The 27,402-nt window shown below is 48.4% G+C and overlaps 2 protein-coding genes across 25 annotated transcripts; one reads left to right on the top strand and one right to left on the bottom strand.

The window, feature by feature from the left end:
* The first annotated feature begins 598 nt into the window (after nucleotides 1-598).
* On the top strand, nucleotides 599-23,462 carry LOC120951434 (chloride channel protein 2). 23 transcript variants are annotated; one of them, XM_040370157.2, is made up of 11 exons: nucleotides 599-736; nucleotides 2,683-3,077; nucleotides 18,185-18,292; nucleotides 18,482-18,647; nucleotides 18,733-19,363; nucleotides 19,447-19,548; nucleotides 19,619-19,853; nucleotides 19,926-21,272; nucleotides 21,341-21,437; nucleotides 21,532-22,160; nucleotides 22,560-23,462. In XM_040370157.2, exons 2-10 carry the CDS (start codon nucleotides 2,922-2,924, stop codon nucleotides 21,801-21,803), a joined length of 3,114 nt encoding a protein of 1,037 aa, XP_040226091.1. In that variant the 5' UTR covers nucleotides 599-736; nucleotides 2,683-2,921; the 3' UTR covers nucleotides 21,804-22,160; nucleotides 22,560-23,462. The 23 variants fall into 23 exon arrangements, with proteins under 23 accessions (XP_040226091.1, XP_040226090.1, XP_049462976.1 ...); XM_040370156.2 differs by having other exon boundaries at nucleotides 599-756; XM_049607019.1 differs by having other exon boundaries at nucleotides 599-792.
* LOC120951437 (lipid storage droplets surface-binding protein 1) lies at nucleotides 23,151-26,341 on the bottom strand. Of its 2 annotated transcripts, XM_040370178.2 has the most exons (6): nucleotides 25,941-26,341; nucleotides 25,523-25,833; nucleotides 25,232-25,436; nucleotides 24,232-24,785; nucleotides 24,012-24,077; nucleotides 23,151-23,851 (listed from the first exon to the last, which is right to left on the bottom strand). In XM_040370178.2, the coding sequence occupies exons 1-6, from the start codon at nucleotides 25,942-25,944 to the stop codon at nucleotides 23,720-23,722; spliced, it is 1,272 nt and encodes a 423-aa protein (XP_040226112.2). In that variant the 5' UTR covers nucleotides 25,945-26,341; the 3' UTR covers nucleotides 23,151-23,719. The 2 variants fall into 2 exon arrangements, with proteins under 2 accessions (XP_040226112.2, XP_049462980.1); XM_049607023.1 differs by lacking the exon at nucleotides 24,012-24,077 and having other exon boundaries at nucleotides 25,941-26,338.
* Between the last annotated feature and the right edge of the window lie 1,061 nt (nucleotides 26,342-27,402).

The following is a 27,402-nucleotide window of genomic DNA, read 5'->3' as shown; positions in this document are numbered from 1 at the left end:
TCAACCTAATTGACTTGTAAACACAATTTGCTCACACATGTGGCTTCGGTTCCCTTCTTACTACGCAGGTGTGTCAAACACGTTACTGAAACGATTAAACATTCCATTAATCCAATGAGCAATGTTAGTCTTACCTGTCCTCCTTTCTCACTCCCCCCCTCTCAAGAGAGTGTGCCTCCAAAAAACACCTGGCAGCAGCAGACCGATTTCGCACCCCGTCCCATCTCTCTCTATGTGCAGTTGTGCGTGTCGTTGAGGCGTGTGGTTAAAATGTGTTAATCACACTGCGCCCGCCATCAAGTCACCTCCCTCCACCCGGCAAATGTCATCGTCGTCGTCGTTCCGGCTGCCAGCTTTGCACGAGAGTGAGTGAGTGAGTGTGTGTTTGTGCGCGCGCGCGCGCCTGTCTATAGGGTAGTAGGGCTCAGGCTTGATCAGCTGCGGATCGCACAACCGGCAAAGGTTTAGCAAGGCGCGGATGGCGCAGAGGGGAAGGACACTGGAACGATGTAAACAGATGCCCATCGTGGTCGTCGTAGTGGTTTTTGTAGCCGTCGTCGTCGTCGTCGTCGTCGAGGTTGGTTGTCGCCGTCACTGAGGGTAGCGCTCACAGTGAGTCGCTCGTTGTCGGTCGAACAGTGTTGGTGTGTGGAGTGCGCGTGCAGCAACAAACAGCACAACAAGCAGAACAGCTGACTGGCATTAGTGTGTGCTTCGGGACGGGTTGGGCGGCCGGGTTTGTTCTCTTCCTTCCGTGTACGCTGGAGTTGGGAGTTTCCGCTTAACAGAGGTGTATGTGTATGTGTGTGTGATCTTTAGTTGCAGTTGTATATACCGGCCAGCGGTCTATGACGGTTCGATCGGGAGTGAAAGTTTCATAAGCGCATCCGGGGCACATTTTCGGTGGCAAGTCGCCGGCTAAGCTAGACTTGTTTTCGTTACTGTTTTGTGGCATCGGAATTGAGGTTAGTGAGGTGTAAATTTTTCGATGCGCTTTGGGCAGTGGTTGCTTTCACTCCCCCCGAGAACGTTCCAGAAAGCCAATCGAAACCAACCGGAGGCTTCAATTGCCTAAGCGATTGTTTAAAGCCCCAGTCCCGGTAATGACAAGTGCTTCGCGAGAGAGAAAAAAAACCAAAAACCCTTTCCCATCGACAATATCGTAAAACTGTCCCCGGGCAGTGATGGAAAGCTTGAGCGATCTAGACTGACCGTGACAAGAGCCGGGCGCCTGGCTCGGTACATTGTTTTCACGAACAGAACAGAGCCTGATAGTTGTAAAGATTACAAGTGCTCAAAGACTGGCCCATTTGAGAGCATGCTGGAAGACAGCACCAGCAGCAGCAGCAGCAGCAGCGAGAGTCGTGCGGTCCGGGCGTCGGTATCTTATCTGTGCGGAGCAAACCCGATTGCCGCTGGAGTGTGCTGGAGCGGCCCCCAACGACACCAAGGCTGGAATGCATACGATACGGGGCGGCGTTGCTTGCCTTGCCCAGCGCCCAAACCCACCCCCCATTCAACCCCAACAAGGAAATGCAGCAGCCAACGTTCGACCCTTTAGCGCAGCGACGTGCGGTGCACTATCGGATTAACGCGGCTACCGGTTCATGCCTAGCATAAGTAAAATCTCAATGAAAGTCCTTCGTTGTGCCTTCAGGCAACAGTCATCGCTTTATCAACCATCGACTGGGTGTCTGTGTGTGTGCGATGGGTGGGCAATTGTTCTGTGCAGGGTTGAGCGGCAAAGTGCATAGAGCTGCCTCGGGCTAGACCGGGCTGGGACACAAAATAATGCATTTAATTGGGGCGCGAAGTGATTGCAGTTGTGCCGCCGAATCAATCAATGCCGGAGACCTTTTCCTCGCGGGCGCTGTGTAATGTCACACTCTGAGCGCGATGAGATCATGCTGATGGGTTGTAATGTCTTGTCCGTTGGAAATACAAACAAATTCCCCGCCAGCTGCTCGTATCGTTTAAATCAATGCATATCGCTTGGGTGTAAATTGCAGGAAATCCCGCGTTTTCTTGATTTTGCAACCATTCGAGAGGAAGCTAGATGCTCGGTCGGCAATGTAGATCTGTGATCTGGCATGGTTTAACGATATGATAGTCTTAAGTTCAAATTTTGCATGAAATAGAGCCTTCAATATTCGGAAAAGGTTGTCCATTTAAGAAACACAATCTATTACAGACTGATAACATTCAAAATCTCATTTTTGATGAAGTCTTAAAAAAGGAATCATTTTTTTGAATGTTGTTCTAAAAATGTTTGGATGAAATATCCTTTGTATAGCACGAAGCAGATTGTTCAACATTTGTCAATATTTGCCGAAAAAATGATCTAAAACAGAATTCACGACACAAAATAGGAACATGAAGCAACTCAGACAAGAAAAAAAAAGAGTCGCAAACAATGCACAACATATTCGTACAACGCTGTACACTAAGCTATATCGCACATTTGGCATGTGATCGCTAAACGCGTAGACTTGAGCATTTCATTATCACTCAACTATACGAGCCGAGAGAGCTGCAGGTTATCATCTGACGGCGAGCACGTCACCGAACGCGGTTCGCTGCATCACGTGAGGCTCACGATTGACCGATCTGATTGACACATTGGCTCTGGATCCCCTTTACGTTACCATTTATTTTCTCGTTTGCTTTTCCAATCTTTTGCAGGTTTACTCTGTCTCACGCGCGTAACATACGAGACGTTAGAAGCTAGTGTTTTGTGTAGTTCCAGTGTCGTGACATATGTGCCGATTTTACCCGAAACGGGAGGGAAAGATAAAAAAGTGTTGTGCGGTAAAACGGTTTTGATGTGTTATGCCCGGTACCAGTTAACCGAGGACGCAGTGTGAAGTTAGTTTGTGTTTGAGATTGACAACCGATCATCCCTCCCGGGCCATCCCGCAACGATGAAGAACCGAAAGTTTGGCATGGCGGGCGTCGGAAGCGCCAATGGCGAGATGGACTTCCTTACTGTGCCGACGAAGATCACACCGGTAAAGCAGATGATGGCGGAGCTACAGAGCGACGACGAGGAGCCCGGTCTCGGCTACACGCACACGCTGGTAAGTACACACAACTGGGACATTGTGCATATAGGCTTAAGCGATCGTCGTATTTGAACGTGCACGAGCATGAATGGGTTAATATTTCTCTTCGAAAGTAGCTTTTTTTATCTATAAACCGTGCCGGGCAAGAATCCCGACATGCCAACTCGCCGCTAAATGGTATACGGCGTGCGTTTGGGTAAAGCACCACCACCATGATGACCAGCACGAACCTTCGCCCCTGAACTACCCTCTGTTGACAGTGGGATAGAATGATCAAACAAACGCAAAGGCGCACCCGCGCAAACAAAGCATCCAGATTCGTCGTTATGACGAAGGTTTCACGTCCCGGTCGAGAGAGAGAGAGTTGCTGGTATGCGTGGCTTGGAGTAGGGACGCCGCTAGCTGCTAGGAATTGATAATGCAGCGCCAAAAAAGGCTAATCATAAGGGGGCGTTTTTATTTTCGCGAACCTTGTTGCACGGTTGGTATGCTTTGCAATGTTTAACGATCGTCTGTTTCCTTGAGGAACTGAGGTGCATTCATCCTTGATCAATAACTGTATGCCATTGGCATAAAAAGTGGAAAAATGCACAAGATACATCGCTTTATGAATTTAAATCAAGTTAATGCAGTAGCAGATGTGTTAGTTTTATGCGATATGCACGCCTTACTTTATCATAACTTCTTCTTGCTTCTTTTTGGCATAACGACCTACGTGGTCATGCCGGCCTATAGAGGCTTTCGAGACTCATTTAGTGTCAGGAACCTTTAATATGGGCGCGTTCGTTGTAGACGGAATACAAACAAACCCAAATAATTACCTAAGCTGACGCTTGCCCGTCTATTATGGCCACCGTCATTCCGATAAGGTTTATCGTTTGTTTTGCCCAGCGACACCGAAAATTAGATAAAAACCAACATGAAGTTGTTGTTGTCGTACGCTATGCTCAAGCATGATGAATGCATCAACAACCGGATCTTATCTGTTGCGAGTGGTGATCGCTTAATTGTTTTACGATTCGGTAGCATCAGTCATTCGGTGATTAACCCAAACATAGTCGGCATGTTTGGGCACGTGGCACGCGTACATCGTTTATTTAACCGATAACCGGTGCGTCAAGTTTCCTATTTAATTAACAATTCAGACCAGAACAGAAACATTGACGATCTGATTCCGGGAATACAATCGAAACAAGTACAGTGTTGGAGACCTAGGGAAAAACTTGGAAAACATAGAAAGACTAAGACTAAGACTTAGAAAGACTAAGATCAGATCAGAGGTTATTTGGGATTATGTTGGATATAAAGATATGATTATTCATCCACAATCCGAATAGATGCTTAGGATAAGTACTGCAGTACTGATAACGACAGCGACCTTTTCAAGTACACACGGTATTACATTTTGACAGTTATCTAGTGGCTGGGATCTACTCGGTCACTACTTATACAGGGTTTGAAGTTGTGTAATTGAATATACGGAAAGTAAACCAAAGTTGACACAATGACTATCAAAATCTTCTGAATAGAACCTGATTTGATAATGGGATAAGAATTTGGGGCAAGGTTAAGAACAGTGGGGACTGCCAAGCACGTACATCATTGCGATTCCGCAACGTTGCCCTACAACCGGATAAGGTGATCTTTTAGACCATCGAACCTACTAATGAACGAAATCACCTATTCCCAAAAAAAAGGGCAAAGATCACTCCATCACACACCACTGTCTTCGTATCGATAGATAATGTTCCCTTTTGCCATTGCTTTTCACGGACACAACATTAAACTTGACACCAGCAGTTCTCCAGAAACATCGCACGATACTGGGAAAGACCTTTCCAGCGCCACTGGACCATGGTGATGAACTTCATCGAATCGTACCGCACCTCCCTTGCCTGCCCACTCCAATCTGCAATGCTATCACCGTAGTCCCTGACCGTGGAGCTCCACACCGATTGATAAGAGGCTGGTAAGGGCTCACCTTAACTGATTTCTGCCGCTGATGCTACGCTGGTTTTCGATCAAAACTGTATCTCACCGATAGCGGCCAGCGGCGTGGCATCGAAATGCTTTTACCGGAGAGTGCAGATTTTATCGACCCAACCGCGCGGAGACTTTTATATCTTTCCGGGTGGGGATTTTTTGCCTCCTGTTGTTCCCGCTGGAAAAGAAGAAAACAAACGTACCCGAACCTTGTCCTGAGCGTTTGCACAACCGTTTGCCGGCCAGTGTCAGTGTCGCGCGCGGGACGCATTGAACGGTTCAATTCGTGTGGGGGGCTTTTTTGTAGCTGTTTTCCCGTATTTTGCTGCAACCAGAACAACACTACCTGTTTCTTACACGCTGCACGATGAAAATCGACGGAAAACCCCCGTACAACCCACGTCGGTTCAATCGCTACACGACGGCACTACTGCAGGAAGTCGGTTACCAGGGCAAAGGCGACGGGGAGGACAGCAATGAAAATACGGTAAGAGCGCCACTTGCCACAATGCTAATCGGCCAGGAATGCGGAGTGTGTGTGTTGGGTGCGTGTGTGTGTGCACGCGCGCCTTGTTTGCATTGCACGCGTGCACGTGACTGCATTCTCGCGCCATATCCGTCACGGCGACTTTGGCGCACGCGCCACACGACTATCGATGCGTATAACGGGTTCCAGCTGTGGTGCGTAGGTTTGAGCGTGGCTGAGATGCATCAGCAACTACACACACACACACACACACACACACACACACACACACACACACAAATACTAGAGTCCGTCCACCCTGCAGCTCCAGTTACCCTCCCACTCGAACGGATTGGAACCGGTTTGTATGCAATCAATGAAAACTGAATGGAAGGCAAAAGGTAATCGAGGGAGGAGCCAATGGAAATGTGCTCTGTTTGCGCATGGTGGTGGGTAAACGCAAACGTTCTTCCCTCCCGGTTTTACGCACCGTACCCGGTTCCGGCAGACCTTTGCAGTAGATCCGTTGCAGCGGCCTTGACGTTGACCTCAATGATGCAAGCGCATCCAAGCGTGCACGCTGGTGGCATGCATTCCGGCGCATGTGATTGTTAGCGTAAGGAGTTTTCATTAGACCGAATGCCACGTCGTTCGTCCATCCGATGGCGTATGCGCTTGTTGTCTTTTGCGTGTTCCTTATGAGTTTCGACCCAAAAAACAACGTAAAACGGAGGAAATAGAATCTCTTAGTGAGTGGTTTCCTTTGATTTCTTTGCTGGAGTATATACTTTAAAGTGTTTCTAAAAACCCTTTAAAGCTTCTGTAGAATTATGTGGACAACACACACAAACGCAACTAATCTACTCTAATTAAACAATAAAAGCATTAACCCGTTAATACCTTTGTCCCCCGGTATCATGATATTCTCTTTCGCTTATCAAACTGTCCCTGTGGCCACTGCCACGGCCCTATCATTGTTACGTGTTGCCTTATGGGCAGGGAATCGATACGTTCTATTTCCTTCCCTGTTTGGCCAACCGCACCGTGGAGTGGGGTTAAAAATGGATCGGAGGATTTGTGACCGCCTGATCGCATCGTGGTTTGATGAGTTCATCGACATTCCCTGCGGGAAGCACACCTTGCGTCTTGGTTGTGGTTTGCAATCAGTCCGCAGTATGTATTTAGGTTTGGGGAATTAAGACTTTATCGTAGTTCGATTAGCCGCTGCCGTTGCCACAACTCTGTTGCTAACGATATACCAATGCATATGGTAGAATTGTGTGCGAAGGGCTGTTTTTGTATTTATCTATTTTCGTAACTTTCAATTAGTAAAACAAATCATTATTAATTAAAGGGCAAAATGTGTTGCCCTGAAACAACCACATTGATTGTCGCTCGCGGAGGCCCCCAACTCCGGATGGGGTACTTTTTGGTACAACTCTTTGCATATATTCTTTGCCAAAATTACAGAGAAACCAAATTTGTACCTATCGCTCAGACAAATATAACCTATGCCAAAATGTTTTTATTCGTTTCCAATTGTCTGCCACGAGCTGTTGGCTTACATACGTACCCTTCAAAACGAATCCCGAGGAGCGAGAGCCGGGGTCTATCGATCAAAAGATATGCCCACCGGTACAGCGGAATCGTGTTGAACCCGACCTAGGTCAAGCCGCATTAGCGACGGTGCCGCTCGATGCAGTCGCCTGTACGAAAGGGAAATTTATGTGCCTGTCACGCCCAGCAGCCGTCAAGCATCGGCCTGAGGATGACTCGACAAGCGGCTGAACTGATGCCAATTGTATTTGGATGTGTTGTGTCCTTTACCGCTCTCAGTAAAAGATGCATTGCACGACTCCAGATCGTACTGAAGCTGTCAGTGAATCTGTTTTTAAGTTTAGCCTGTTTATTAAATGTTATTAAGATCATTAGAAAACGTGCGTGACTACTGTTTTGTAGCAGTTTTCCCCTGAATAGTACCCTGTTGTAAGCGATTATCGCAAAGCTGGTTATCTATTATAGTTTAATGCTTTTTTAATGCTCTCCCCTTTTTAGGGAGTGCAAAAAACCTGTTTTTGGCTCTAAAGTTGATTTTAAACTCATTTTCCATTTGCCTGACGTTTCGTGGAGCTGTTTCATACATGATTATGATAATGGTAATAATCGTTTGGGTGGTTCTGGTGTCCCATTGTTGGCTTCTAAGTAGAATAGCCATAGCTGGAGTACATCTCCAGGCAGTTACAAGGTCACAGGTTGGCCTGTAGCAGTTTTACAATACTCAATACACTTGCCAATTGCCGTAAGATACGATAGTTTTTCTCCAACCTTCAGAATTCTCCACCCAACTACCAACGCAACCCGCAAGAGATATGCTACTGTTGACAAAAGCTTTTAATGATCGTAATGATCGCGCACACGCGGCACTATCTTGCCCGCAGTCTATTGAACAGTGGGCCCAATGACGCAATCACGGGAAAAAGGTGCAAGATGCGTGGACATTCCAACTGTTTGGCGTGGTGCGCTGCGCTTAATTAAAACACTTGCTCCCAAATATTGAAACTTCGATAAGAGCGGAACACGCTTTCGCATTCTTGCTAAGGAGTAAAAGCAGCGCCGGGAATCTATAAAAGAACATTACCGGTATCATTTTCACGTCTAGTAGTTCGGTACGGGTATAGTTTAGTGTCCCACGGTTGCGGTGGACACGGGGACACTGAATACCTGCGGTCTACAACGCACAGCAATGGTCCGGACGGAAACCCTCAAGAAAGAGCGGACCAGACGGCCGCATCCGCTGCTGTGGGACAGCCAGTACGCTACGGTCGAGGTAACTACTACTGCTCTTCTCCATTTGCTCGTTTCGTAACATGACGCTGGACAGACGTCTTCTCGAAAAGGGTGTGGTAGGGGGTTCGCTGGGGCAAGACACTGTTCTCCTCTTACCTCACACTCTGCTGCTAACTGACTCATGTCAGAGAGACAGTGACTACGGAGACAGCATGGGCCATCTGGCTGTCCAGGCTGGCGCTTCTTCCCGCTACGCTCGTGTGTTCACTCCGGAGCACTCGAGGCACTAATTTTCCAATTAAAATCCATCAATTTAAATATTTCACCGCAACCGGTGATGGTGATGGTGAGCAGTGCAACCGGGACAGTAATATGGTCATCTCGGAAGCGCCTTTGCGAAGAAAGTCACACTCAGGCCCGGTAGACCCGGAGCAGATTGCCGACAAGTTGGTAAACGATCGGTGTTCCACAGTTCTAGGGTGATCTTTGTGCGATTCGGTTGCTTGCCAGTACGCTCCTGCCATCCGTGAAGTGTTTGTGTGTGTATGTCTGTGTGTGTCTGTGTGTTTTCAACGCAAGCAAACACTACTTCCGGTTCAGTGAACGACGCATCTTACTGACAGAAGAGATGCTTTTTGGTGCCCAAAGTGTTAGGCTGCGCTGTGTGGAGGAAGGCCTAAGCTGACAGCAATTAGAAGAACGCGCCCCCATCCGTGACATACGCTTCGAGAGCATTGGAGTTAGGGGAGGACGAACCAGAAATTCCAGAGTGTGTGTATTGATGAATGTGCGCAAATTTCGGTTCCTTCTGTAAAGCATTATCTCTGTGAATGATTTGACCCAGTTCGTGCGCGCATAGACTGGCTTTGAAGACAGCTCTCCAGACTTCCCGGCACCAGTTGGTGTTAGGTCAATTCTCCCCGTCTTCTCGTTAAGCCAATCGGGTGCGGCCGTTCCCTTTTCGCATACATTCCCGCATAATGCTCTTACCGTTCGCTAGAAACACGAATTGAGCTCTAAATTGTATCAAATTAAATAAGTTCCTGCCTTTGTGCGCTCGGTGGTGATCCGTGCTGCGTCAGTGCTGGCCTGCGATCTGCGTCATCTACGTTTGCAGCTTTTGTGTACTCGCATTCGCGATCCTTTCTTTCCGTTCGGAAAGCCCATCCCTCTACGTCGGGCTCTACCTAGTGATCGTTGAGTGTGGTGCGATGTGGCGAAAATCCGGCACCGATCGGGCGGGAAAGATGCGTGACCGGGTCGGTGGGCACCGGGGACATCCGGGTAGCGGTGGGCTGGAGCGGCTCCGTGCCAACAGCACCGACTACACCGAGCGCATCTTTCACGACGAGGAGTTCGGCGAGGAGAACGTCGAGCTGGTGGACGAGGAGTGGGCCAGCTTCGAGCGGGTGCTCAGGTAAATGTTTTGGGTTGGTTTGCATGTACTTTTTATTGTGGGGAGGTGACTACCACAATTTTGACCGTTCGAAGAGGGCAACTATGGCGCATTAACCGGGGCAATGTGGGCTCCACCTTTCTCTTTATCGCCCGGCTGCGCATGGAAAACAGAGAGTTCCGCGAGCGCCGCCTGCTGAACGCCTCGATGGATAACTTGCCGCGGCAGAAGAAATCGTCGCGCAAACGGCGCGCCCAAGCGTTCTATCCGATGCCGATGCCCAGCATGAGCGACACCGTCGATCAGGACAGCAGCTCGGTCAGCAGTAGCGACGAGGCGTACGAAACGGACGAGGATGGATACATACGCACGCTCGTAAGCGCAAGTTATCTGCTTTCGGTTTGTTTGCATGCGCACGTGCCAATCCACGCTGCATGCTGTGCTGGATTGCGTGCATGAAAACATCGCAGCAATAGTTTGGTCCTTGAGATATCAGTCATGTCTAGAAGCGATTGGATTTACGGGTACGATAATTGAAACGTAAATTAGAACCGGCAATTTCAGCGGCGGTGGATTCACGAATTTTCCACGAAAATGATGTCTGATGTATTGATAATGATGTTTAAAATCGGGGAGAAAAATAATGGGACATTTGTGGTTGTCTCGTGACTAAAACTGGTTAGCTTCCTAAAGTGCTTCAGCTGATTATTACTGGTTCTGCTGGTGTTGATGTTGTGCTATTGTACGAAAAAAGTAATCAAATTATCATCAACAATGTCTGCATGTTATTCTACAAAATAATCGTTCTTTAAAATTGTAAGAGATCGTTTAATAGAGACGATGAACCACGCTGAATATTGTTCATACTACAACATAATTTTGATTTTCGAGTCGAAAAAAAAAAGACAGAACCATGTTCGTTTTCGTTGCATCGATATTTTTTTTCACTTAATTGTAGTTGTAGCAATGCTGGCATGCCAGATTACGCTATATCGACTGGAATAGACAGTTATCCGAAAGAGTAATGTATAGGCTTTACATCGGAAAGGGTTTCAGGAATAGGAACTTCTCATTTCTATATAAAACTCCATTTCTCACCATTCGGATAATTTCCAATGCCTTTTTCAATATATTGCAAGTGTCTGTAAGTTCTTATTGTATTTTTATAGAATATTTATCAAGAACCACTCCTTGGTGTCCAATTTAAATTTTTCGTAGAGCCTTGGAACGTTCTTCTAAAATAGAACTACTACTTTTTCATTTGACAAACCACTTTGGACAAGTTACAACAGCTTGAGCATGATACCACCGCCCACTGAATTATGATAGCTTTTGACAAACGTTGTCTCTATTTTGTCAATAATTATGTAGAACTCCCTGCAAAAATACGCTATTTGTTATTGAAGTTTCCAAGGTTTTGGAGCTATGCAGTACAATGTTTGAATCCACTGAAAGTCATAGCGCAATGACTAAAAGTGGATGAAACATTAAGATAAAAGTCGCACCGGATTCAGCAAACATGCAATACAATAAGCAATATCTGACGTCAACACGCTACGAACTTATCGGTGTTTCTAAATTAAGTACGAAATGTAATGCTTTCGAAGTTGTTTGAAAACAAATTCCAAGCATCTGTTTATTTTTAACCCCTCGCAACCGATTCAGAAGACGCTTTTGAAAAGGTACGCAAAAATCCCATTTGCCATTTAGTACATTGTGCACCATGTGTGTGTGTGTGCGCTGACCATTGCCAGTATCGTAAATCATACGTGCGCTGCCCACATTTCTCATTCCTCATTGAATGAATGGAACACAAAATGCCGGGCAGCAAACACACAAACGGCAACAAAAAAGCAGATCAGCTGGCACCGGCGAATGCAGTCGCATGCATGCATGTTTGAGAATTGATGAGTCGTAATGGTGCCCGCTCGCAAATCCTCCCATTCCCCCCATTGTCGCTACCCTAAGCGGCATACTGCACCAGGTGCGCAGGTGGTAATAGATGATTGATAGATTCGAACCGGCTTTTCCCCACGACCACCAACGGGGAGGTTGAGTCGCTTCGGTGCATAAATCGGTCTACAAAATGGCAGGAAGTAGTAAACTGTCCCTAGTGATCGGGCGTCAACGGCGCGGCTACTATTACGCTTCGTGCTCCCTGTGCTGCTGCTCCTCCTCCTCCTCTTGTCACACCGCATCTCATCCAGGGGGTTGCCATTAATAGCTGCACTGTTGCGGGCGAACCGCACGGCAGCGAGTTGGGTATAATGCCAGCAAAACAGATAATTAAATTGCAGTGCAAAGGCAGCGGCACTCTGCCCACTTCCCGATCGCTCATCGATCCCCGCCGTGGGTGAATTGAATGGAAGCCGGGGCAAGATCTACTCGATGATTTAAGGGTTTAATGGTGTGTGGGTGCAAAGATGCATAAAATACTGCTAGACGAAAGGAAGTATAATTTTTGAGTACGTGAAAACAACTTTATAAGCAATTGTTTTTGACCGTATGACCGCTCTGCGTAGGATCTTCTTTGTCCATGCTATTTGACAGGCTAGATCATCTTTTCATCACACTAGAAATAGTGACGTCCGTTTAGGCTGCACTACCGAATCTCTAGCTACATCGTGGCGGAAGGGAGGAGGAATAGTGCGGGAAAAGCACCTCAACGATTCAGACAATGGGGCAGCGTGGCCGTTTTGAGACACATCCCGTCCCTGTATCGCCACACGTGAGTGACGGTGAACTTGACGATTTTTCATTTTTCAACCCCTCCACCTCTTCACGAGTACCCCTTTCTTCACCGGGCAGGGAGAAACAGTGGAATCGGGGTATGGTCAATGGGAAATGGCAAAAGTTTCGTGTCCTTCACTCCCACCTCCCCCCAAAAAAAAATCATTCTCAAGCAACCAAATGACCACCACACATTCACTCGCACGGTCGTGCGGTACTATCGTGACCGATGTGTGTGAGCTATGTGTTCGGGCCCGCCCAGCATGTATGGGTGGTATTCGCATATGGTAGCAGATAGATGTATTGTGATTTAGAGCGCGTTGCTACAACCCGCCCCGTGTGTGTCGGGAAAATTCAAACCCATTTTTCCGCCCTTGCCAGTCAGTCAGTCGGGTCGCGAATGTCCATTCTGCGGGCTGCGGGTGTTTTTCGTCTGTGTGATACGCCACAGCTCGAGCGCGCGCTTCGATCGCCCCATAGTGCCGCAGATAGTGTCTGCCGTGTGGCAGGGAGCTGCAGTTCAGTGTGCTGTGTTGATAGTGATCGGTTTTGCATGCAATAACGCCAAATAATAAAAGGCAGACGCGTTACTGGTCGCCAAATGCAGCAGCACCGCCATGAGCTCGATCGTAACGCTGTGATCGTGAAGGTGCCTCAGGAAGGTAATGGTGTGGCCTCATGCAGAGAGCTGCAAAGAAAAAGCTTAAGCACCTTGTGATTTACACGTCCACGGGTCAATAGCACCGAGTGAAAAATCCACTGCCATCCATGCCACTTGTGTGTGTGTGTAGGTGTGTGTGATCCGTGACATTGCGTGAACGTGAACTTGATCTTGATGGGCAAAACGTCGATCGCGTAGGGTTCGCAGGGAACGTACATGTGAAAAAGAGACAACATAGTTGTAGTTTGATTTTTGAAGAAAACATTAAAAAAACACCCCTTTGAAGGTCGTTAAGATTTGGTTGTGAACCGTTTTTTTGTGGAAACGACAGTACACGGCCAGACGGTGTCGGTTCAGCCCAGAACAAACGGTAACGCGTCTCTGGGACACGGATGAAGGGGTGGGGAGGTGGGGGTAGGGCATCGCTCGGTGTATGTTGCGACGCAAAGCAGGAAAAGAGTATGTCGCTTGTAAAAATAAACCCCACCGGTCTGCCGGATGGTCCGCCGTAAAACACAATAACCGCACCGTGTGTTGTACAGACTATGAGAGCATCGTGCAGAGAGGGCAGGTTTTCCACCCCGCAGCAGATAGTATGCGACCGAGGCGGTTTGTGGCAGAGACCGTTTGAGAAGGAAAATGAAGCGGTAAACGGTGAAGTACATCTTCATTACGCTGACTGCGCTTTTTTTTGTTTTTTCGATGATCCGGTAGCAACCTCTCTTCCTACTTCCTGCGGCCAACTGTGGACAATCTGAAAGCGAAAGCAGCCCGTTGCTCCCTATCGAACGGTCGTTGTGATCGTTAGGAACCCTAGATTTCCACCCCCCGGCGTCCCGGTCGATGATGACGACATTCACTCGTGTCGGTATGATGATGGTACCGTTGTTGTGATTGTCTCGGTTGAATTCGGGTGTATTTTGGCAGCTCTGGCACTAGCACCAGCTGCGTGGTGTGATTTTTGTTTTGTTTTTGGCACCGAGTGTTTGGTACCACCATCACCACCACTACCTAGCCACTACTACTAGGCGTACATCATCGATGACGACAATTGTATCCTTTCATGCACCGATGTACATGGGTGAACAATGCAATGCATCACGTGTGAAACAGTGTGAAGCAGTCTATAGATGAGAGCTACAGGGCGTTCAATAAGTGTAAAACGTTGTGCTCCCGACGGAAAACTTGCTGTGCGTTGCTTTCTCTCACATATCCTTTCGGGGTTAGTGTAAAGTGATTTAGTGTCCTCCGATTTCCCCTTTCACCACCAGCACACCAGAGCCTGCCACCTAAACACAAAAACCCAAACACACATACACACACAGACATACTGTTGTAGAAGACTGCAGTTGGAATTATGTGAGTTCGATCGATGCGTTCGTTTTATTGCGCTTAGCGATGATTTACCGTACCGTAGCTAGAATATGTGTCTCATCAGCACGTGTGCTAATCGCGTCGTGTGTTTCTATCGCAAGCAAACCTGTGTGCCCGGCACTGTAGCTAGTAGGTTGTCGTTCTAACCCATTCAGTGATCGTAGTTTTGGGGGTGAAGTTCCAGCAAGGAGCCTGTACATTGTAGTTGCAAGCTAGTTTTCTTCCGTTGTTTTTGTGTGCTGCCCATCATTAACCTGCCAGAGCGCGTTCGATGTATTTAGGTGTCTAATACTGTGCTCAATGGAGAGCGGAACATAACACTTGTGTATTAATACTGTATCTTATTAACTGTTGCAGAAGATGTATGTGATGTAGCGTTGTTTAATTATCTTGCAATTAATACTGTTTAGCAAACTACAGGCGTGGCCGCTTGTAGGTCTCGGTTCTAAGTCACCAATTTTATTATACATTTCATTGCCAAGCCGCTATTACAACAATGTTTTATTAGTATCTTAGTCTGTGTGCTAGATACTAATACAGTCATATAGTCAAGTCGCTCAAGTAGCTGAAATATTTGTCCTAGTCAAGCCTAGTTTTAACGTTCACACAAAGCATTCAATGTTTATAAAGTAATAGTATGATGAATGCAAGTTGTCCGATACTACAACTTACTACTCGTTAAAAAAATTGAATATTTCATACTAAAAGCAACAATTCTTAGACAAACACAGATATTTTCTAATCAAAGATTGATCCGCGCTGTTGGACATTTGGTTAAAACTGCAAAAACTGAGTAGTAGCACAAAACTTGGTGACTTATAGGCATACTTTAGCGAGAAGAACTGCGTTCTATAGTTATTTCTTCAATTTGAGAACAAATCCCGTTTGCATTTTGTCTCGCAAGCATTCATTTTTGAAGGGGAAATTAATACTACAAAAGATTGCAAAAAATATACAAAAAATTTAGATCTCACAAGATTTTGCAACAGCTAGGAAGTGGCCACTGTGCGTCCGTTTGCTACTGTACTATTTTTTAAGGTCCTATTTTTGTGTTTGCTCTATTATTACACACCTTTTCACTAGCGAAGTGGGTCGTAACGCCCTTCGTTGCTATTGTCACACGATCCACGTTACATTGCCCCGAAGGGTCTCTGTTACGGTTTGCGTATCATTTCACGACCCTGCATCGCAAGCGCTCCCGGTATGGTACGTTGGAGGAAGGAAACGAAACGATGAATCATGCATTGGCGCATTTGCGATTGCCAAATTTTGCCGCCCCTGGCATGACCCAACCCATAACGTTCCGTCGTTTGTAGTCTAGCGATGTGACCTTGTCGTATAAAACGGGATTTGTTAATCGAGCTAGCGAACGGCAGAATTCAAAACGGCAGCATTTTGTCTACTTAATCTTTCCTCACTTCGCTAGTTGCTTAAACAAACCCCGTTTCCCTTTCGCTTCCCTTCGATCACCGTTCGCCGATGCATATACCGATCAAAGATGAGTACGTGCGGGATTTTTCGTTCGAGCCAGAGTTTATCCTGCGCCGCAAGGATTCGCTAGACATCCAGCGCGAGAAATATCACCGCAAGCGGCTGAACAGTCGCCGCAAGCGGCTCAAGCGGAACGCACTGCTAGTGCTGGCGAAAACGGCTGCCATAGTTCCACCGCCGCTTGGACACCAGCATCGGGTGGTGGAAAAGAATGACCCCGGGGAGATGCCGGTTCGGCCGGACGGTGTGGAAAACGGTAGTAGGAATAGTGAAACCAGTGCATGCCTTCCGACGACCAGCAGTAGCAGTAGCAGAAGCAGCACCACCAACATGCACACCAGCAGTAGGTCCAATGCAATGCTGATCGATGTACCGTCGCCCGATGACTGTCCCGCTGGCAGTGGGCTGGACGATCTCGATCCGGCCGATAAGGACGAGATTCGGCGTAGTATCGTCGACATCGAGATTGAAGAGTTCTACTACGTAAGTGCGGTGGCACACAAGGAAGGACACAGACAAACACACGCAGAAACACTTGCAGAGATGAAGTTTACATCCCACCCAACCAGGCATCCTTCTTCCTACAACCAACAAACATCCAGCTTCTTCAATGTGATCACCTCAGTTTACTTTCGTTTTGCTTCAATTGTGTGTGTATGTTTGTTTTTTTTTTCTTATTTCTGAATGTTATTGCGTCCCGAATCGTTCAATGCTCCAAGAAATCCTACGATCAATGAGATCAACAGCTTCCTTCAATTTCCGTTATGACACCTGACGGTGGAAAATGAAACGAGACAAACGTGCACAACATCATCTGCTAGGAAATCCTATTTTATGTTCATTTTTGCTGTTGCTTTCTAACGCTTTCCGGCATATGTTTGTTGTATTGTCTGTCAAAACATGCTCGCACGTAGAAAGCATTAATGTGTGTTTTACGTTTCCTTTTATTGACGGCCACTGTCCAACAGGCTGGCACTGGTACACAAAACATATCTCATTTCTGCCGATCGTTACGCACGCAGTAGTTGGGAGTTGTTTTTAAATAGCTTTCTGTCAGCATGACGGTTCTTCGGCGGCTGGGATTTATGGTTTAGTATGTTCATGTAATTCATCCAAGAAGATGTCTCATTTTTTCCTTTTAAAACACTTTTAATGTCTTTATAATCATTGCACAATGAGTGTAACGATCAGAAACGATCAATTAGCTTTCTTAAGAACAATACAAACAAGTTCAAACCATCTGTCACTGATCAGCACTGATCGTTCCTTCAGTCGGTTTGTTTTCAGGCTCAAAACACTTCAATCTGTTCGCTTCTATTAAGATGCTTTGCATCTGACCGTGCTCCTCACTTCACCATTCACTTCTTGGCGCTACCTGGGACAATCCTGGGAGGGTTCAAGTGCAGTGTAACAATTAATTATCGTTGGATTAGGTACCCGTTGTCCTGGTTCCGTTCCTTCCGTCTCAGTTTTTTGGGTGACATTTCTGCACCGTTGTGAGGTGGGAGAATGGGATTGCACCTATTGCTATACAACTATTACGACACCCTCAAAAGATGCTCTGGCACTCTGCGTCGGCTCAGTCTCGGCGTAATGCTTTGCGTCCTACGACGAGCATTGGTGTGTACATGTCTGCCATCCCATGACAGTCGGGAGGCGCTATTCTTAGCCTGCAACAAATTTGCTCTTGCTTCTATTGTTTCCCATTCTCTGTCTAGGACAACAATTATGGTTGGTGTTTAATGAGAGTTAGCACCATGCAAAAAAAGAAACAAACAAATACCGGCCCCTTGCTGTCATCAGTCATATTTTTGTATGCTCGTGCCGCATTCTGCTTCAAGCTGATGAAATTGGCCAGAGGTTTGGTGTGTTGATTCGTTGCGTTGTTTGCGTTGCCGACATTATGGGTTGGGATAAAACGTATGAAGGTTTGTGTGTCTGTGTTTATACATTCAACATATTTTGCCATTTTGAATTAATCTTTTAAAAGCCATTTTCTCTTTAAGTTTTAGGACGATTTAATTTCAGCTTGATATGATACGCTTGTTTGACAACCTCAATTGCTTTATTGTTATGTTGCATGTGTTGCAGTAGTTTTACATACTTAAGACATTTTAATTTTTTATGAAAACTGTATCATATGAATTTGCATGAGCTGCCCGTTTGCAACATTTCATTAAACGCGCAAGGATCTAACTAAACTAACTCATCTTTCCTGCTTGCCCCTCACACAGATGTATGGTCGCTACACGAAGGATCTAGGAGAATACGCCAAAGATGAAGCGCGAAGACTCAGGCTTCTTGAACGACGAAGAAAGAAAGATGATAAAGCAAGAAACAAGGTAATTGCGAACCGTTCCCAACGACATCCTGACATCTCCACCTAAGGGTCACTCTGGCCTTCCTTATCCTTCCCTTCCTTCTCAATCTTCGCTATCGCTCCAGTGGTTTGTGGTGTACCGGTGTTGGAGCACGAAAGTGATGGCCCACTTTTCAAAAATTATAAAACAACTAGATGGAAATCGTTGCAGGAACTGTTGGACGTGCGGGACAACAAGTTCTTCAAGGCGGCATCGTGGCTGTGGCGCAACACGTTCGCCCGGCTCGGCGAGGACTGGGTGTTCCTGGCGCTGCTCGGCATCATCATGGCCCTGCTATCCTACGTGATGGATAAAGGCATCTCGATGTGCACGAACTGTAAGTGTGCTGGCTAGACAAGACGACCGTTTTTCCATTGACTATTTGCAAACCTTGAATGCTCCCCCGTCTTCCCAACCTCCAGCACGCGTGTGGCTGTACCGCGATCTCACGAACCATCCGGTACTGCAGTACCTCGCCTGGGTGTCGCTGCCCGTCTGTCTGATCCTGTTTTCGGCCGGCTTCGTCCATCTGGTCGCACCGCAGAGCATCGGCTCGGGCATACCGGAGATGAAGACGATACTGCGCGGCGTCGCGCTGAAGGAGTACCTCACGTTCAAGACGCTCGTCGCGAAGGTGATCGGGCTGACGGCGACGCTCGGCAGCGGCATGCCGCTCGGCAAGGAGGGCCCGTTTGTACATATAGCTAGTATAGTGTCGCAGCTGCTAAGTAAGATCATCACATCATTCCAATCGATCTACGAGAACGAATCGCGCAACACGGAGATGCTGGCGGCGGCCTGTGCCGTCGGTGTCGGCGCCTGCTTCGCCGCCCCGATCGGGGGCGTGCTGTTCAGCATCGAGGTCACCACGACGTACTTTGCGGTACGCAACTACTGGCGCGGCTTCTTTGCCGCGGTGTGCGGCGCGACCGTCTTCCGGCTGCTGGCCGTCTGGTTCCAGAAGGCGGACACGGTGACGGCCATGTTTTCCACCAACTTCACGTCGGACTTTCCGTTCGACCCGCAGGAGCTGTTTGTGTTTGCGCTGATCGGGTAAGTAGTGTGGGGTTGAGGGTTGAGGGAACGTTAGCGCTGCTGACTATGTACTGACGACAGCTTCCTACCCCGTTTGCCAGTCTCGTTTGTGGTCTAGGTGGCGCACTGTACGTATGGGTCCATCGGAAGTACGTGCTGTTTATGCGATCGAACAAAAAGATGAACAAATTTCTCCAGAAGAAGTAAGTAGTTGCGTCCGCAATTCCTGATGCGTCTTGATGCTCTAACCTGTTTCTACCACTAACCTTCCAGCCGTTTCCTGTATCCCGGCATTGTGGCGCTCATAGTGGCCACGCTCTCATTTCCGCTGGGCTTCGGAAAGTATATTGCCGGCGAGCTGAGCACACACGACCAGGTGCACCAGCTGTTCTCCAACTTTACCTGGACCAAGCACGAGCTCACGGTCGAGCAGGCGGCCGTCGTCTCGAACTGGCGCACCCCGGAGACGAACGTGTTTGCCAACCTTATTATTTATTTGCTCTACACGGTAAGCTGCGCGAGTGCGCGAAATGAGCTCCACATGCTAAACTGTTTTGTGTGTCTCATCCCTCCTTTCCAGTTCTTCATGTCGATCATCGCGTCAACCATTCCCGTGCCATCCGGTATGTTCATACCAGTGTTCAAAATCGGTGCCGCGTTCGGCCGGATCATCGGCGAAGCGATGCATCTGTGGTTCCCGCACGGCGTCCGGTACGGCGGCATGCTGGCCCCGATCATCCCGGGCGGCTACTCGGTGGTCGGGGCGGCCGCTTTCTCCGGCGCCGTCACGCACACCGTGTCCGTCGGCGTGATCGTGTTCGAGATGACCGGCCAAATCACGCACATCGTGCCGGTCATGATAGCGGCCCTCATCTCGAATGCCGTCGCCGCCCTGCTCCAACCGTCCATGTACGACAGCATCATACTCATCAAGAAGCTACCCTACCTGCCCGATCTGCTGCCGTCCGGGTCCGGCATGTACAACATCTACGTGGAGGACTTTATGGTGCGCGACGTGCGCTACATCTGGAAGGGAATCTCGTACCAGCAGCTGAAGGAGATACTGAAGGCGAACAAGAGCCTGCGCAGCCTGCCGATCGTCGACAGCCCGGACAACCGGACGCTGCTCGGCAGCGTACAGCGCTACGAGCTGATCAAAATGATCGACAAGCACATTGGGCGCGAGAAGCGCCTCGAGGTCGCCGCCAAGCTGATGAAGGAAGCGGAGGAGAAGGCCCGGGAGGAGCAGGAGCGCCAGAAGCGGGAAGCGGCCGAGGCGGCCAAGGCGCGCCGCCCCTCCCGGTTCGAGGTCGTGCCGGCACCGGACATACTGAAGCTGCGCGAGCGGGCGAACAACGAGATGCTACCGCCGCAGGCTCGCCGCGAATCGAACGCGTCGCTCACGAGCGGGCCCGTGTTTGGCGCGACGCAGCCGAAGAAATCGATCCTCAAGAAGACGAACTCGTTCACGCTGAAGGGCTTCAGCCCGCTGTCCCCGCACAGCCCCGTGCACACGCCGTACACGACGATCACGGGCACGGAGAGCCGCATCCGGTCCGCGTTCGACATCATCTTCCGCAAGTCGGCCACGCTGCAGGACGTGACGCCCGATCCGGAGATTGGGTCGATCGGTACGCCCAGCATTGTCGGGTCGGAGGTCGCCCCGCTGACGCCCGGCATCTCGAAGAAGGTGCAGCTGCCGCGGGAGCGCGTGATCGACATGTCGCCCGAGGACCAGAAGGCGTGGGAGATGGAGGAGATGGCGAAGCCGATCGATGTCGGCAATCTGCACATCGATCCGGCCCCGTTCCAGCTGGTCGAGCGCACGTCGATCCTGAAGGTTCACTCGCTGTTCTCGATGGTTGGCATCAACCATGCGTACGTAACGAACGTTGGCCGTCTGGTCGGTGTGGTCGCGCTGAAGGAGGTAAGCTATTGGGCTGCTCCAAACACGGCACACGTTGCATTCTAATATCCTTTGCCCATTCCTTCCAGCTGCGAACGGCGATCGAGAGCGTTAACAATGGCACACTGACGCCGGAAACGGTGAAGGCCAAACAGGAGGAGGAAGCACGAGCACTTGCTCAGAAAGGTAAGGGTGAGCAGCGCGCGGTGACAGACGTCCTGAGCACCTAAAAGGATGAGAGCTTTATGTGGGCGTTTCTTTTCCCCATTTTCATTCGCAGAATCGGACAACAACAACGGCATTTCGGCGGAAGATCCTCTCCTGCCCAAGCGGCCCGGCGACACGTTCAGTGACAAAAAAGTAAATAACACCATCACCTCGATGGACTCGGCACTGTCCAACTCGGACAACTGTTCCGACATCGAGCTAGACAATATTAACATTGATCACGGTGACACTGCAGCTACCACTAATGGCACCATCACTACCACTACCACCACCACGCCCAGCACCAAACACACCAACAACCATTCCGGTTCACAACAGCAGTAAAAGGGGTGGCAGTGCTGGTGTTGGGTGCGAGCGGGTTGTTTAGTGGGTTGTTGGGAAGGTGTAAAACGGAACCAAACGGGGACCAATATACGAACAAGCACTGCGCGTTCAACCGTTCTAGTACCACCAGCATCTCAATGCAATCCCTCGTCAGCAACAAAAAAGACACTACGATCACGACACATCCATACCCTCACACACACACCTACACACACCGAGGCACTCGGGAGAACATACTGCAAGGGCACAGGATCTCATTATGCCTAGCGAGGGTGTCGCTAAAACACCGATCACCGACCAACAGCAAACAACAACTACCCAACACCTCACATCATAAATCCACTGCGAACAGAAAAGGTTTGTGAACGAGTTGTGTGAGCATCGTCGTAGATCTGCTTCAGAGAGGGCTGTGGGGTTGTTTGTCGGGTTGCTCATTATTGCATTTGCATTAGAAAGCATCCCTAGCGAGCAGCGCGAATGTGATCGTCACTTTTAATGCTTTTCGTGTGATGCTTGCTTTGTGAGCTTATGCGTTTGTTTAACACATCTGCAACCTTACCACACGCTTTCAAATATTTGCATGCTACCGTACAGGTTTTTTGGCGCTCTCAACCGCTACAATATGAATATTTATGCGTTTATGCTGCACTCACTTACAAAACGGGCTTATGCTTAGTAACGCAAAAGAATGATGGACCTTTTCTGCACTTGAAACTTACTCATGTGATCTTTCTTTTGATTTTCTTCCCTCCCTAGGCTCGAAACTGAATCGACGGAAAGACAGACAGCGAAAACATTGTGCCCGATGCCGTCAAAGCCATATCCCAACTGGCACCGGTTGAACCGGATGCACAATATTGCCGGGACAGGCGCTGGAGATGTCAATGTGATTTTGTACTTTAAGTAATAGTGACTTCTTCCAGCGCGTACGTGTTGTCTGTGTGTGTGTGTGTGTGCTGGGGTGTGTTTGTGTCCTTTAGTTATTAAATAATTTAACACCGAGCTCCACGCAGCGGTACGGCCAAACGAGATCGATAGCGATGTTGCGGTGTAACTAAACGGGTCCGTTGGGTGTGGTATGATCGAGAGCTTCGTTCACGGTACGAGCAACCAGGTACCAATAATTTCTGCCCCATCGTGGTGGTCGTAGTGATTTTAGTGCCAAATTTTAAGCAAACACGAAACCCGTTCTAGTAGGAAATGCCAGCCCGGATCCCGGATCTAGGCGGGATCGGCAAACAACAAATGTGCCTTATTAACCTCCTTCTCCGCTGATCAGGTAGTCACAGAGAGTCAGTCAGCGTAGATGGTTATGTTAGCGATAGTGTAAGCTTGTTGTGTTGTCGCTGGTTTTTTTTTCTTCCTGTTTCTTGTTTCGTTTCGTATTTTAAACACTGAAAAAGGAAAGCGCAAATGGTAAATTATTTTTCGCTCCGTTCGTAGAACTGACCGGCACACAGAACAGAGCGTGTCTGGTACGCGCGCTGGGCACAGCAAGATTGGTCGGTGCGTGGCGCGACCGGAACCAGGAAACTCTCCTGCCTGTGTTGTGAATGAGGGTAGTTTTTAAACTCTAGCAACGTAAGACAGAAAGCTGTATAAAGATGATCAAAATAAAAGACGTATAGTTTATGAATTATTTAAATTTAAAAAAAAACACACGCAATTTTTTCATTCGTGTTTTGTAGATTGAAACTTTCATGCTTTGTATTTATTCTTTTTTTTATAACAACAACAATTATTACATATTAATGATCCACTTAGAATCTAACTGGAAAAAGAGCAACCCTGACTTTCCCATTTGGATCGAGGTACTCCAGGTAAAGGGGGATTGTTTTGGTAGTACACAGTCTTGTCAGACTTATGTTGCCACATAGACAAACATACACAAATACACACTCACACACACACATAAATTAGTACACGCCGTTAATGTTCGAATTCATCGGATTGCTGTTTGTTCGGGGCTGTATGCGTCGGCGAGGGTTTCCACTGGTGGTGATCTTTTCCGCCTCCAAGCGCCCGGAAAGAAAGACTGCCAAGCGTTCCTGTAAATAGATGCAGCGTGACAAAAGGATGTTACTGTGCTATCAGTCGGTGCATACGCAAAGAATCATTGTTTTAAAAAAATTGTTACAATTCAAAAAAAGACATTTTACACACAGAGCAGATGAACGTGTGGAAGATAATTTTGCAGCGTCCACTTACCACTTTCAACAAAAGCCAATGGATAAAATCGTGCCGATCAATGTTAGCCAGCGACAACTGACCATGCTGAGGGCGGGAAGGCATGAGAGGGCGAAAAATTTTGAACCGACCAATCAGAACATGAACACGATACGTAATTTTGTGCATAACAAAAAGTAGTTTTTGAGCGACAAATGCTCATTGAGATGAGATGCGTTGGCTACGTTCCGCTCCCACTTACCAGTGCCAGGTTGGTTTGGTTCTGCAGATCGTCGTAGGTATGCTGAATGCGGTGCACGAGCCCGCTAGCCTCGGACAGTGTCGCCGCCTTTGCCTTCTCCAGATGGACCGTCTTCATCAGCCGCTCGGTCGCGAACAGGAAGTGATGCACCAGCTCGCGCGTCTGGGCGCGGACGGCTTTCGGGACGCGCGTGACCGCACCGGTGACAAAGTTGATCAGGTGCACCATCTTGCGGGCGGACTCGCGCGTCAACAGTACGGCCACCTGCTCGAGCGTGCGGGGCCGGGCCTGGTTTTCGGGTTCATCCTTGCTGAGGTAGCGCCACAGCTCGACGGCTTTCTGCAACGCCTCCCGTGGGTTTGTCGCGATCAGTTCGGCCGCGTACGCCACCACGTGGACCGCCTCGGTACTTTGCTTCTTCAGCGCGCTCAGCTCCTGGCGGGTGCGGAAGGTGAGCCGGCGCTTCAGCTTGCGGGACAGCTGCTGGCCACGGTGGAACGTTTTCACGACGTGCATCTCGTTCGAGTCGTCTGCCGGTGGAGCTGCACCGCACGCTGTATGGCAAGGACGGGGAAGGTGGAGGAGGTTAATTTTGGTTGCATTCGGATTGTACATGCATGTTTCTTCAGTAATCATTCAAAACTGTTTTGTTGCAATGAGAAACGAAATTTCAACAAAAAATAACATTTACAATGTTGATGGAAAACAAAGAAATGAAGAAAACGGAACCTATAAATACCGACCAATACGCACAGGGTACTGTTGGCCAGGGCCCATCCGATCATGCACGCTTGGGCACATAATCAGCATGCAATGGCTGGTAGCGTGCAGTCCTATCATCCGTTCGCTTGGGATCATGCAGGTCAATGGAATCGCATGATAGCCGTGCTGCTGCCAGGAACGTGCCCGCCTCAGCGATACCGGCTGATAAGCTACCAACACAAATTCACTCACACACACGCATACACTCGCAGCGTTCACATACAAGCGGCATACTTACAGTCTGGCTGATCCTGCGGCTCCGTCGGAAGGTACCGCTCGACGTATTTGTCACAAACGACGAGTGCCCCGTCGATCCGGCCAGCGGCATAGTTGGAGACGCGCGATTCCAGCACTGCGTGGCCCAAATTTTTCATCGAATTGGCCCGCGACAGGACCGGCTTCATCAAATGGTCCGACATGTATTCCTTCGTGTTCCAAAACATCTGCCAAAAGAAAAGGTAACGAAGCAGAGGCGAAGTTTCAGTACGGTGCGGATCTCCCTGCGTTCGTGCCGCACCATCAACCGTACCATCTCGGGCGGAAGATACATCGAGGGTACCTTCTGCTCGACCAGATCGAGACTTTTGCACATGATGCTGTCCAGCTGGTGCAGCGGCCCCTGGATCATCTTGGTGGCCGGGCGCAGCGAGTCGATCAGTGCGTACGTGAGCGATTCGGCCGTCTCGAAGCCCCACGTCAGCAGGCCGTTGCTTGCTTTCACCCGCTCGTACACACTGCCGGCCGTTTTGATGCCGGTTTCCACCACCGGGATGCTGCTGAAGCGCGACAGCGACTCCATCTGCGGCAGGCCCGAGTGTTGCCGCTTTAGCTGCCGGTGCACTGAAACGATGAATTTGACCGACAGTAAGAAAATCGTACTGCGTAGCACTACCATCACCACGGTGCGGGCACGTGCACGATGTGTGTTGATGCTGCCGCCTACTAACCCATCGTTCCAGTCGGAGGCTCGATCTTTGACAGCTGCTTCTGACACTGGCACGGATGCTTCTCCCTACGCACTTTATCCAATTGTTGTATCCCCGCCGAGAGGGACACCGGGTGATCGTGTGTGCCTGCAGACGGACAGAAAGCCAATTACGAAACGGAACCGTCTCCAGCTAGTGTGTGCAACCGTCGACCACAAACGCCCGGTAACGACTGACGGTCGGAAAACGTTGCCCGCCGGTGATCATCCGGCGATCGTAGTGCGGGCCTCCAGAAAGCGCCCATTAATTAAATTGATAAGCAACAAATTCAACCGTACGAATGTACACGCGGATGCGCTGCGTTTCGGCGTCGGTCGCGTTCCGGAAAGATCATGTGAGAACGTGGGGTCGTGCGGGATCAAACCGACGGGCGGCGGGCGCATCTTGATGGTGGTGTGAATCAGTTCCACGGGCAGCACGGCACCGGCTGGATCATAGAGTACAAAGGGCGATACAAAGACGATCCTCACCGTGTTTGAGTTTTTTTGTGGTAGTGTGCAGTGTGGCTTCATTGGAGTGATCTAGCATTATTGGGTGTTGTGTAGATAAGACAGAAAGCTATTCAAAAAAGAAAACGACACATTTTTAATAGATTATTTGGGTGTGCTGGGAGCCTCTACAGTTCAAAGTACATTGTTGGTACAAGGGGGAAAAGACGAATATTTTGTAAGCCTCACATCTGATTACGAATGGGTTAAGAAAGGTCATTCGGGAAAGGAATATCTCTAACTTTTTTTAACAGCTACCGTAAAATAAAAGATTAGGGCTTAAGTGATTTTTTACCGCACCAACGTACAAAGTTTGAACGGAGTGCGGTATAATGCTTAGCAATTGATTGTGCTGATGACTGGTAATTTTCAGGGTTGCGCGTTGATCATGTGCTTGATCGCCTCAAGTTCAGAGGCAAAGTTAGCGAGACAAAACAACGCAGATCAACCAGATAGGAATTTTGCATAGTTGTACATGTGCAGCATTAGTTCGCTTCACTATAGCTTATTCTGTTGCAAAAACTTAATTTATTGTATTTCTATAGAAATTTAACAATTATTGCATACCTAATTCATGTCCTATGTGAATTTAATTCATAAATACGACGACGAAGCAACATAACATTCACAAACATCCTTTTTGGTTTTAATAACGGTCTTTATAGCATTTCAAATGACAATTTTATAGCAGTCTGTCAGCCAGTGTGGCCAGATAATTTGGCGGTTTGGCGGAAGATTTTTCTGAAGTGTCGATCTGAAAATTGGAATTCTATGCCAAAGAAGGACTAAGATGTACATTTTTTTCTCAGTGGTGACAAGTTCTTTTTCTCGGGCCTCCACGCGACCGCTTAGAGCCGCTACAGTGCTCCATCGGATACGATTTTATCGTACCTGCTGTCATTTGATTTTCGCTGGATTATTTAGATTGATTTAAT

The sequence above is a fragment of the Anopheles coluzzii genome, chromosome 2 (genome assembly GCF_943734685.1).
Source record: "Anopheles coluzzii chromosome 2, AcolN3, whole genome shotgun sequence".
In the NCBI taxonomy this organism is placed as follows: domain Eukaryota; kingdom Metazoa; phylum Arthropoda; class Insecta; order Diptera; family Culicidae; genus Anopheles; species Anopheles coluzzii.
Note: the sequence above shows the minus strand (reverse complement) of the source record. Positions and strands in the feature narration are given on the sequence as shown.

Coding starts and splice junctions, on each gene's coding strand:
- LOC120951434 (XM_049607018.1), top strand. CDS start 13,026: ATGCAGCAGCACCGCCATGAGCTCGATCGTAACGCTGTGATCGTGAAG. Junction 13,087..15,957: donor CGTGAAGGTGCCTCAGGAAG/GTAATGGTGTGG, acceptor TACCGATCAAAG/ATGAGTACGTGCGGGATTTT. Junction 21,273..21,340: donor GTGTGGTCGCGCTGAAGGAG/GTAAGCTATTGG, acceptor CATTCCTTCCAG/CTGCGAACGGCGATCGAGAG.
- LOC120951437 (XM_040370178.2), bottom strand. Junction 25,437..25,522: donor TGTATCTTCCGCCCGAGATG/GTACGGTTGATG, acceptor TTCTTTTGGCAG/ATGTTTTGGAACACGAAGGA. Junction 24,786..25,231: donor GCCGCAGGATCAGCCAGACT/GTAAGTATGCCG, acceptor CTTGCCATACAG/CGTGCGGTGCAGCTCCACCG.